The following is a 12673-nucleotide window of genomic DNA, read 5'->3' as shown; positions in this document are numbered from 1 at the left end:
GGGTGGGGGGTGGGTGATGTTCCTGGCCACAGGGACTAGTAATTCATTCTTTTTGTTTTGACATCTTCTTCTCTGTGTCTCTAACCCTCTTGGAGGATGTGTAGCACTCCCCTGATCTGCAGATTCCCCAAAGCAGCTCCCTTGGGCGTTTTTTGCCCTTCCTCTGTTGTTTTTGTGAGAGAATTCAACACTACCTGCCTCCCTACTCCTATGTCATCTTTCCCTAGATCATTCTTAAGGTTTCCTTTCATACAATGATTCCCTGCAAGTATGAATGAAGTAAAATTTAAAGCTAGAAATAGTTTGCATATTAAATCAGATTTATTTCTCTATTTAAAGTTCTTTCCTGTGGAAGGAAGTTTGTTTTTTCTTTTACCCAAGGAATATTACTATTCTCTTCTCATATAATTAAAAAAATATGGTCAGAATTTCATCAGCTTAGAACAGTTATATTTATTTGCACAATCTGTTCCCTTTACTCTAGATATTTCCAGTCTTCTTTGGAAACAGGGCGATTGGATCCAGGCCATACACTGCCCTTGGCAGCTTCCCTCCTAATCTTGGAGATTCTCCCTCCCATTCATCAAAAAACCAAGTCCACAGTGTTTCACAGTGTCAAACCCAAAAAGAATTGAACACCAAAATGGTCTGCTTCCTTTAGTAATTTTTCATGTTCCTCAAAAGGGCCACTTAATGATAAAGACTGTAGACTTTTCTTCCATTTAGGGCTGAGGCTTAAGTGCTTTTCGCTCCAAAGGAGTCCAGTCAGCTAGTCCTCTCAGCCTTGAATGGCTTCCAACAGATTAAAAAGAAACATTTACTGAGTTCCTTTTACTTGTCAGGTACTAAGAATTATAGTGCTTTCAGACAGAAAAATGTTCTATAAATATAGGATCATGTAAGGAGTGTTCTGGAACTAGGACTTTAACCTAATTGTTAGGTAGGATGCACTCAGACTACCAAATACTGTATCACTATCAAGAAGACCGGAGAGTGACAATAGGAACAATATGGAACATGGACACTATGAAAATGACAAAATAGTTGGTTAATGAATGAATGAATGCTTAGAAAGGAGACATACATACATACAAACATAGTCACATATATACATAGTCTTGTGCAACCAACGACTTATAGTCAGTGGGATGTGATGGCCTCATCAGGAAATTGGTGGTACCATTTAACCATGTGGTAGATGGTATGTGACTCAGCTGGGGCTCTAGACCCCACTGTGCTCTCTTCCTTCCCCTACCCTGGGCTGTCCTACTCATGGCAGAGCAGCTTAGTCTAGTTTGCTTGCATCCTTTCTCAAAGCAGACTGTTCATGCGTCATACAATTGCTATAGTTGATTTCCAAGGAAAGCTTTGCTTCCCATCGATGTAGTGTGCCACATGTGACTGCTCTTTTACTTGTTAGCCTTTGGAACCCTTGTTGGATGCTGCACCTCTGGTCTCAGAAGCTCTGTGTGGCTCTGGGATATATTCTTTCTGCCATGATGCCTCTTCTCCTGCTCTTGGCAACTCTGGGTGGGGAATTTGAATTATTTTTGGTCATAATAATTACCTCTTGTTTAGAGTCCAACACTGAACCATTTTCCCTGTAAAAACTTTAGCATTGCTGAGCTTCATTGTTTTAAGTCTATGTGTAATTTGATGCTAGGGAAATTCATCTATAGAACATCACCGGCGTAGGTCAAGTGCTCAGCAGCCTCAACCTGTGGCTAAGAGGAGATAAGGAAGGAAACAAAGGGAAGAGCAGGAAGCAAATGCTGATGAATCCTCTGCCATGTGAAATTCCAATGGGGAAAAAAAAGCCCTAGTTTAACCCATTCTCCAACCCATGAGACAAAAGGATGTTCCAGGAATACAGGCCATTCCTTTAAAAGTTAAATATAGAATTACTGTTTGACCTGGGAATTCTACTCCTAGGTAAATATTCAAGAGAACTGAAATCACGGACTCAGACACTTGTACACCAATGTTCATAGCAGCATTATTCACAATAGCAAATGGATAAAACACGCAAAAGGATACTACTCAACTGTAAAAGAAAAGTTCCAATACATGCTACAAACGGGCAAAACTTGAAAACATTGTGCTGAGTGAAGTAAATCAGAAACAAAAGGACAAATATTATTTGATTCTCCTTCTATGAAATATCTAGAGCAAGCAGATTCCTACAGACACAAGTAGATTAGAGGTCACAGGGACCAGGCAGAGAGGGGGATGAGGAGTTATTGCTTAATGGGTACAGAGTTCCTGTCTTGGGTGATGGAAATGTTTTGATAACATGATGGGGATGGTAAGACAATGTCGTGAAAGTAATTAATACCACTGAATTATACACTTAAAAATGGTTAACATGACAAACATTGTGCTTTATATATAGCTAATAAAATAAAATGTTAAAATATGCTCTTCTTAGAGATGTTACTTCTGGGCACCTAGGTGCTCTCACGATAGGAAAAATGGGATATTTGTTGGTAAATCATTCAGGAAAAAAAACTGGTTTTGATTCTTTTCTAAGGCTGAGGCTGGAGAAGGCTGAAAGAGGAATCTATTGGGTTTGGGGGATCTGCATGGATGGAACTGGACAGCCCCAGCGTCGCAGTGAGGGAACCCACAGGGGAGAGTTGTGGTTTTCCACGAGGTTGGAGTTGACCTGGCTCAGAGTCCCCCAGGAGGCCTTGGGAACCCCTCCTGGACAACCCTGTGTCCTAGGTGAACTTCTAGAGAGGATGGAGATTGCAGTGTAGATATTGAGGGTGAAAATCTCATCTCTTTCCTCTCCTGCTCTGCCTTTCCTGGTTTCCCTTCTCCATTCCTCTCCTTCCTTCCAAGTAGCTTTTCTGTTCTCTCTCCCCTCTCCTAAGTCCAGTTTTCCTTTGGCCTTAGCAGCTGTTCAGGATTCTAAGCATCTCTGAAGTTCATTTACAGGGGTACTACAGATCCGAGAGACTGATATTTCAGGAACTGGTAAATGTTTGGGGATATTAACTGACAAGAGTTTTTGACTGGAAATAAGTCCATGAATTCTTAGCAGACTGCTGTTGATTCAGGATGATGTTATGCTTCTAGGATTCCAAGTCTCAGAAAGTCTGGGTACCTTGTATGTTTTGAGTATGGTGTGCATGCATGTGGGCTGGGGGAGGGGTTGTTTGTGATAGAAAGAGAGGATACCTTAAAAATGTGGCTAATACTTTGAATTCCTATTTGCTTTGTTAGACAATCTTATAAAACTTACTTTTAGAAGAGGAAAGTAACCCCTTCCTCCTTTCCTGGTTGATGTGTTATCTTGGTGAAATCCATGATTTGTTGACATGTGAATATCTGTTATGTACCCAGGCACTGTAGTGTTTCTACACCATGAAAACAAATGAGAAGCTCTGGATTTTACTGGATCTACTCCAGAAATGTCTTCTCTTTCTACTGTCTATGGTAAAAGCCTAAAACACAGTAGTCATCTCCTGGTGTGTTTCAGTCTCACCTGGATTTGAACTATTTTGACACACAGAGAAAATGTGATGATTTTAAAGATGTCAGTGTAAGCACAAACCTCAACGTAAATTTGTTTGGCATTTTCTTTCCAATTTACTGGGATAACTTAGAGATAAATCTAGAGCTGAGATTTTATTCCTCCTTATCCTTTTTTTTTTTTAAATTCCTTCCTAACAGTTATCAGGGCCCACTTGAATTATGGTGTATTTTTTCTTGTCACACTTGATTTGATTTCTGTTTCCCTTGCCTCCCAGCCTACATTCTGTGTAACGAAGCAGAGGCGGCAGATTGATGGCAGAAAGGATTCAGAGTGCTGCTCTGGATTTGGATTTCAGATGCGTGCTGCTGCTGCCAGAGACATTTAGCAGATGGACTTGGAGAGGCAGAGGGGCCCTCTAGGGTAGAGGCTCCTTAAAGGATGGGCCCTGGCTCTGCTCTTCCTTGTCATCCAATTTGATCCTGGCCCTGTATCAGAATGTCATGAGATGAATAGAGAGACTCATCTTTTTTGGTTTTTGTCTTTAGTTTTCAGCAGTTTGATTATGATGTGTCTGGGAATGGAATTTATTTTGGAGGGGGAAGAGTTTTCTGTTTAGGGTTTGCTGAGTTCTTAAATCTGTAGGTTTAGGTCTTTTACCCAATTTGCTAAATTTTTAGCCATTATTTCTTTAGATATTTTCTCTGCACTACACTCTTTTACCTTCTCTTCTGGGACTCCAATGTCATGAAATGTTAGACCTTTTGGTATTGTCCCACTGGTCCTTTAGGCTTTTCTCATTTTTTTTCCAATAATTTTTTCTCTCTCTGTTGTTCAGATTGGATACTTTCTATTGATCTATCTTCAGGTTTACTAACTCCTGTATTATCAACTCTGTTAGTGAACCCATCCACAGATTATTAAATTTGGTTCTATTTTTTAAGTTTAAAAATTTCTCTGTAACTCTCCTTTATTTCATCTTTTCTTTGCTGAGACTTTCTGTGTTTCTATTACTTTCAAGAGTGTTCACCCTTTCCTTTTGGAATATTTTTATAATAGTTACTTTAAAGTCTTTTGTCAGTTAATTTCAACATCTGTATCATCTCTGTATTGGATGTTTTAATTGTCTTTTCCCATGCCAATGAGATTTTCCTGGTTTTTCATAAACTTGTAGTTTTGGATTATATACTGGATATTTGGAATTTTATGTATGTGACTATGAGTCTTATTTATACTGTAGAGAATGGAGTTATATTTGTTTTAGTAGGCAATTGACCTGGTTGGATTCATGTTGCAAGTTTCAACCAGGCGTCCGTGGATTCTGATTTCGATGTCAGTTGTTTTCAAAGACTTTGCAGTGCTTTTCAGATTTGTCCAGTATACTTATTACCAAGTGGCCAATCTGGGACCTGGGTGGAGTTCTTTCTGTTAGCTCAGTTCTTAGAGTCTTTGCTATACTAACTAGGATCCGATCCACCCATGTGCAGTTGTGGGGTGAGCACAAGACTCCATAAGCAACTTTATGGGGACACTTTCCTGAGTTCCTCCTTCTCTGAGGTTTCTCTGTGGTTTTGGTTCTCTGGCCAGAAAGTTTGGGTTTTAGTCACCCCACTCTGCTATATACTTTGCTACATACTTCTGTGACTGTGCCTGAGTCCAAGGCCAAGTTGAGGGAAGACAGAGAGAGAAAAATCAATGGGGATTTCATCCCACCCTGTTAGGACCACCACCTCCCATCTAAGAGGTGGCTTCCCTTCTCTCAGAGTTCTAGGTTCCTGTGGACCCTGCTGTCACTTCTGCCACTGCAGTAAGACGGCTTGAGGGCAGGAATGCAAGAATGGAAAAAAGCAGGAAAAAAAGGCAAAACGGGGAATTCCCCCACTCACTCTGAGCACCAGAAGACCTCTTTCCGTTCTTTGCACCTGAACTCAGTGCTTTTCCTGGAGCTCTCTCTGTACGTGTCAGTGCTCACATGCTGGTGCAAGCTCCTTGAGTCATGGTGGGGTCATACTAGAAGAAAAACCATTGGTAAACTCATCACTGGTTCCATGGTCCTTTGAATTCTGGTCTTCCCCAACCTGCCTGCTACCATTGACTTTTCAGATTCCTCAGCTAGCTGCTTTGTGCATCCATCCAGGTTTTATTGCTACATTCTGTGTGAGACACAGAGTGGGGTGTGTTTACTCCATCTTACCCAGAATTGAAGTTGAGGAGTTTTGTTTGTCTATTTTTTATTTTTAATGACTTTTTTTTTCGCTTTGGGTACCTGAATTTTGAACTTCATCACAATATGTGTAACTGGCCTCTGCTCTTTTTGGGGTGGGGCTGACTCAGGTAAAGGACAGTTGTGTGAGTAAGCTGAGGGGAAGGCACATAAGCTGCCAGCCCAGAGGCTCCCAGAGCTCCTGGTCACATTCCAGCTAAGGCCTGCAAACCATAACTGTCTAAGAGCATGATAGCATGGAGTGATGGAGGCATACAAACCTCAGCCGTGGATTGATTCATGTTCTGTCCAGGCGCCATTTTGTGTCCCTCCCCCAACAACTCCTACAAACCCCCTTGTCCTTCTAAAAAAGGAATAAATAATTTCCGTCAGTTCTTGGTTTATGCCCACTAACAGATGTTCTTAATTAACACAAAATTGCAGCAAAATTGTTAAACAAATATATTTTACTTGTTTTGAGTTTGATTCTGTGAGAAAGCTTAGGCTTCCCCCAACATTTTTAGGCACTCAGCATATTGTTTAATTTCAGTTGTGTACTCCCAACTCTCTTCTTTTACACAGGCACAATCATAATGCATAGAATCAATTGTTAGCCATCTCTCCCAGCAGAAAATTGCTTTCAGGAGCTTAGTAGCCGGATTTGGGGGTATTGAAATTTTATAAAAATATCTCAAACGCTCTATCAGTCATCCATTATGATAAAGAAACAGATCATTTTAATCACTCATCATGCAATTTCATGCCATGAATAACTGTACCATTGAGACACAGAGGAATGGACCATTAGAAGCCTTCTTTAGGGTTATTTATACTTAATTTTAATATAAAGAATAGGTGTAAAAAATGATTATACAAAACTTGGTTGTACTGCTGATGGTGACACTATTCTTAATTCGATTATTTCTGTGGGCTATGTGTGGTCATTTGTGGTTAGGGGAAGCTACCTGTGAATATGAAAGCTGTTATGCCAAATTTCAGAACAAAGAAAATTTTTGCACAAGGCAGAATAGATGACTCTCTTCTAGGTCATGAATGGATCCGTTTTTCTTAAGTTTTTATTTTAATGCAGCCAGTTTTGCTTGGGCTTATAGTCTTGAATTAATATATTTCTACTATGTATAGGTAAGTGTAGGTTGGTAGGAAAAAGAATGTTTTACAAGATTATTTTTTTTGCATTACTTGGAGTAGTACAATCTTGGAATTTGGCTTTATGGCTTTAGGTCATCATTTCTTTTTTTCAGGAAACAAAATTTCATCCTGAAATCATGAATTATAAAAATACCCACAAACCCCATGGCTGTGCTTTTCTTCAGTCTTTTAAAATCAGATCCATTATCTCTACACATTGGCTTGGAATGACTCAGTGATCACCTTTTACTCTTTGGGAAGTAGAATCTCAGACATCTGCAAAAGAGCCTTGAACAACATGAATTAGTTGAGTACATAATCTGCTCTCCTTGATTTTTGGAATTGTTTTCTTTGTAATGAAAACATTTGCCTCTGCCTGGAAGAAGCTGGCTTAATTTTCAATACATATTTCCTGGAGAAAGTGCCAAGCAAAAAGGCTGCTCCTTCCTTTCCTTTGGCCATCGAGGACCCCATCTGTCCCGAGACATGCTTGTCAAGAGGTGGGAAGGGCACCTTTATGTTAGTGGCCTTTTGGTTTAGGGACGGGGACGTGGACTTCAAAGGAGTAGAGGTGCCTTCATTCCCACGTGGGCTCAGGAGCATTGCTGCTAATCTGTGGCAATTCATTGTAATGCTCCATTTGACATTTCAACTCAGGTCTGCTGGGGATGGACAGACCAGATCAAAACGATGATGCCTCGAACCCCTTCTGTTTAAGCTGCTGCTTCCTCTGAAGAGGAAGTGCAGGTGGCAGACAGGATTGCCACCTCTGGGGAGTGATGGGGGTGGCATTGGTATGGTCACTTGATATTTGGAACACATAGATAATAGGCATTTAGGATATGCTAGCATTTAGGCAACTGGTGTGAAATCATAATGATAAAAATTTTTAGGAAAGAATAACAATGTTTTGACCTTTTTCTATTAAACATGCCATTGATATTTTAAGGTGGCTCAGCGAATCTTGTTTGTGGGAATTTGGGAAGGACAAATGTTAATGTGTGCACTAGAGAATTAAGACAAATGATAATTGAAAGAGATGATAAAAGCAAGTGGTTTCCATGGGGAAATAATCATGAACTGCTGTCAGAATGATTCCAATAAGAACATTGCTTTATGTGCAATGTTTTTTAAACAGCTAAACCAAAGCATTAAGCCAGAGTACTTCTGAGGATGTCTATTTGCTGTATGTTTCTTTTATACCCCCATTGGAGACTCCTTAACGTACATTAGCCACTGTTCCATCTGCCCTGTTTAGCTGCCGCTTGGTCAACACTCAGTTGGAATAAAGAAATATCAGACTCTGAGAAGGATACTGTTTTATGGATCCTTAAAATAATCCTATGGCTTCATCTATTCATTGCTCGGTGAAGTTACTTTTGTGTGTTTGTCCACGTTAAATGCTTCTGTTGTGTTCAAAGTGTCTCTAATAATGGAAAGATCCTTGATCTGCCTTTGGGCTTCCAGCAGCAGAGATGGCTTCCCACAGTCTGCATTTATTTTTGGAATTATACTTAGGTCCTCCATCTTTTTGTTCCCCAGTGGTAGCCTATGTATTAATAGATTTCTGTCAGAGCCCCTGTAGTACTTCTTTGCGTTCATTTGTTGGCACAGACATGTCCTGTATTAAACTGGAACATAGAGCTTGGCACGAGGCACAAATGCTCACTGAATGACTGAATGACTCCCTGCTCAAGTCTCACTGCTTATCCCAGAGAATGCTCTGCAGGAGATCTTCCATTTGCCCTTCCAGACCCAGCCTCCACCCCGCTCTGTACCCCAGGTTGCCGACCTGCACGCACCACCAATGGCCTCCTTCTCCTCCAGGTTCCAGTTGGGTTTGGCCCATGGGAAGCAGGAGATTGGTGGGTGGGAGAGAGTTAAGCTGAGCAATACAATAGGACCGACTGCGTTCTCCTATCACAGGCCACTGCTTCTGTCAACTGGCCCTCTCCACCCTGAATTACTCTCTCTGGCTTCCGGAAGCCACTCCCCCTCCTCCATCCTTCCCACCTGGGGATTCTAATGACTCTTGTTGCCTGTCCCCGGTCTGCTTTATCCCTTAATGGTTTCCCTAAATCCCTGACTACACCTCTGTAAAATAATCTCTTTTTAAAAAAATATCATGCTGTGGTAATATATATGCAACATAAAATTTTTTCTTTTAACCACTTTCAAGCGTACAATTCCATGGTGTTAAATACATTCACATTGTTGTGCTACCATCACCACCATCCATTACCAAACCTTTTCCACTACCCCAAACATTAAGCATTAACTTCCCTCCCCTGGTGCCCTGTAATCTACTTTCTGCCCCTCTGGATTTGCATATTCCAGTTACTTCATGTGACATCATTCAATATTTGTCCTTTTGTGTCTGGCTTATTTCACTCAGCATGATGTCTTTAAGGTTCATCCATGTTTCACATGTATCAGAACTTCATTTTTTTAAAGGCTGAATAATGTTCCATTGTATGTATTTACCACATACATTCATACATCTGTTGATGAACACGGGTTGCTTCTACCTTTTGGCTTTTGTGAACAATGCTGCGTGAACACCTGTGTACTTTGAAGGAATCCTTCATGTCCTACTGGGACCTGACTGGCAGTTGCCCCTGTCACCCAGCACACCCTGATGACAAAGTTGGTTATAATCCATATATCATAATCTGTCTCTTTTGTAAGTAAATACTCAATTCTAGGCCTGTCTACTTCCAAATTAAAATAAAATATAAATCCTTAGAGAATTTTTATGGAGCAGGGGCCAACAAACCACAGCCTGCAAGTCAGTATTTGGAGTTTTATTGGAACCCAGCCTTGCCCATTTTTGTGCTGACTGTAGCTGCTTTTATGCTACAATGGGTGGTGTGGAGTTGCAGCAGAAATAATATGGACTTAAAAAGCATAAAATATTTATTATTCAACCCGTTACAGAAAAAGTCTTGCCTATCCCTGATACAGAGGAAAAACATGACATTGGAACTTTTTTTTTCAATATTTATTTATTCCCCCCTCCCCATTGTCTGTTCTCTGTGTCTATTCGCTGTGTCTTCTTTGTTGGCTTCTGTTGTCAGCAGCATGGGAATCTGTGTTTCTTTTTGTTGCGTCATCTTGTGTCAGCTCTCCGTGTGTGCTGCACCATTCCTGGGCAGGCTGCACTTCCTTTCGCGCTGGGCAGCTCTCCTTATGAGACGCACTCCTTATGCGTGGGGCTCCCCTATGCAGGGGGTGGCAGGGTACTCCTTGCGAGTATCAGCACTGCACATGGGCCAGCTGCACACGGGTCAAGGAGGCCCCCTGGGTTTGAATCACGGCCCTCCCATGTGGTAGACGGACGCCCTAACCACTGGGCCAAGTCCGCTGCCAACTTTGGAACTTAATTACCTTCATCAAGAGGCACCTGGGCTGGATGCTGGGGGGCATTTTGAGTGGTGCGGTGACAATGAGGTGGGAAGTTTTCATCTTCAGGCCTAGACCAGTTTTCATGGGGGACCAGGTGGGGTCCTGGGCACAAGGGCAACCTGGAAAAGGCATGCTTTGTTGGTTCTGCAAAAGGAATGTGATCACGCAAGACTAGGAAGTGTTTGTGTTCAAGTGTTCATAATTTACGATTTCAGAATTGAATTGTTTCCTGAAAGTAATAACTCTCCCTGTTGTCTTAGCATTTCCCTATCAGAGTTATTTTGCACCTGTCTTCCCCAATTCCCACCTTTAGCTTTGGACCCCGCCCCCTGCCCCTGTGAGCGCCCCTTGGGAGAGACCGGGTTTAGTCATATCCTTATTTGCGGGTGTTCCTCATGTCCTCTGGTGAAAGCTGGGGCTGCCTCACAGCGCTGGGAAAAGCCCTCCCCAGCCCGGGTGTGGACGGCTGCGGTGTCCCTGCCCCGCGCGTGCAGGGTCCGAGCGGCGGGGCGCGCCGAGGGCTTGGCCGCCAGGTGGCGTTGTCCACCTCCCTGTGCAACCCCCAGGTATTTTCCCGGCACAAAAACGGGACTCCGGCGCTACAGTGCCACGAACATCAGAACTGGCCCTTAGGGAAGCACATATTTCTAAGCCCTAAACTTTGGAAACCGTAGTCCACAAGGACTTTTCCTTCCGAATGGGAGCCGCATCAGGTAACAGGAAGCTGCAGTTGGAGAGCGCGGCGCCGGGTCCCGCGGCGTTTGCCTTTGACCACAAGTGCGGGGTCCGGCGGTCCCCCGGCCTGGGCCATCTCGGGCCTAACCCGGTAGCCGGGCTTCCGTTTGTGTCTGTGACGGACGGGCCTTAATGCCGGTCTTCCCACCCAGCTCCCCGCGGCCTGCGTGCGGCCGAGTTCGCTTTGCTGAAACCCCGAGCCCCTCCCCTCCGCCCTCGAGCGCCGCTCGCTTCCACCAACGCTTGTTTTCTGTCCCGCAGAGTCCCCGCTGGCGCGTCAATCTCCAGCCTTGGGCCGGGCCTGCTCAGTCCCTGGAAGAAGAAGCCTGGAGGTTCCTGAGATATATCAGCACCACCCAGGTTGTGTTTCAGGCTCGTGGGAATGATACCGATTACTCCTTTCAAGAAAGATTTGTGGGTGAGGGGCTGGTGGGCTCTCAGGGACTCCTGATGGGGACTTGGTTTCTAAGACTTTGCTGCTTAAATGCGGCCCCTCCTTTAGAGACTGAGGAGGTGCTTCCCATTTGTTTCAACATTGTCTTTTTTCCAAGAGTATCGTTGTCCTGAAGGGTTGTAATGCTGCATCCTGAAGCGTTGTAACGATCTACTTTACGAAAATTGCTTTGGAAAATCATTTGAAGCGACGTTCATCCTGTGAGCAGGCAGTCAAGTGTGTCACAGACATCCTCTGGGAGCTCAAGCTCCATTTTGTATTACCATCTGAAGGAATCTGCCTTTTGGCTTTTCTGCCACAGATGCTTGGCAGACGGGAACAGGTTAGGCAAGGGATCTTGCGGAGGAGACTTTGCAGGCAGGACAAGAAGTTAATCCAAAGGCACTCTGTCCTTAGAGCATTTTAAATCATTACTGAGCATCAGCCTTTATTAGGGACATAACACTTTGTGGCAGCACCTTCTCAGCTTTGCGGGCTGAGTGAGCGCCCCAAGCAGGCAGAGACCTTCCTTCCACTAAGGAGGGTCTATGGCTTTTGACTCGCTAATCACGAGGTTCCATTGTCAAGTTGCCTGATCGTGGGGGGAAGGGAGTCTTCAGGGGAAATCAAAGCCCGGCGAAATTTACCCCTGTCCTGAGAGGTGCTGGTAAATCAGGAATGTAGAGACTGCCACGGTGAGCCTAGCATAACATTTGTGGATCTGCTATGGTACTGCACTTCCTGGATTCTTTTTACCCCCTTCAGCTCTTGCCATCCACTTCTCCCACTGTCAGCAAAGCCTGGTATCCAACCGTGGGAGAGGATGTATTTCTAGATCCGGAGGAGGCTAGTTGTGGGGGAGGGAGAAGACAGTCTCATTTCTCCTTTGGTGCAGTCGGACAGTCAAGGGGATTTTGATATTTGTTGCTCAGCTATACAAGTAAAAGCTTGTTGAAGTAATCATGAGTAGTAGGATGATAAATTGGTCCCTGTTCTTTACACAATTTCTTCTTATTTTGTTGCTGCAAATTAATTTGGTGGATTTATACAGACTTAATTACAATACTGAAATTTTAATCTCTATAGATCCATTCTTTTATAGTTTGGTTTTACATAAAGGATAAGAAGTTGGCTTTAAAGTTGTGAATTTAAAAAGTCCTTAAAGGCCCTAGAGAAAAATGAGAGGTGTTAAATTTATTAATTGAATTTGAGAATTATGGGCTCTACCCACCCCCCACCCCAATAAATTTATGGAGTGCAAGCCTCCAAA

At 43.0% G+C, this 12673-nt stretch overlaps 1 protein-coding gene across 2 annotated transcripts in view; it reads left to right on the top strand.

The window, feature by feature from the left end:
- Positions 1–12673, top strand: part of METTL24 (methyltransferase like 24) — a 143057-nt gene that overhangs the window by 36880 nt on the left and 93504 nt on the right. Inside the window, exon 2 of one of the 2 annotated variants that reach the window (XM_058307285.2) lies at positions 11232–11330. The exons of the other annotated variant lie outside the window; for it this stretch is intronic. Coding sequence (XP_058163268.1) covers positions 11232–11330 — 99 coding nt within the window. The remainder of the gene's footprint in view (positions 1–11231; positions 11331–12673) is intronic. 2 annotated transcript variants of the gene reach the window in all.

Source organism: Dasypus novemcinctus, chromosome 11 (assembly GCF_030445035.2).
Source record: "Dasypus novemcinctus isolate mDasNov1 chromosome 11, mDasNov1.1.hap2, whole genome shotgun sequence".
NCBI lineage: Eukaryota > Metazoa > Chordata > Mammalia > Cingulata > Dasypodidae > Dasypus > Dasypus novemcinctus.
This window is presented reverse-complemented; position numbering and strand designations above follow the sequence as displayed.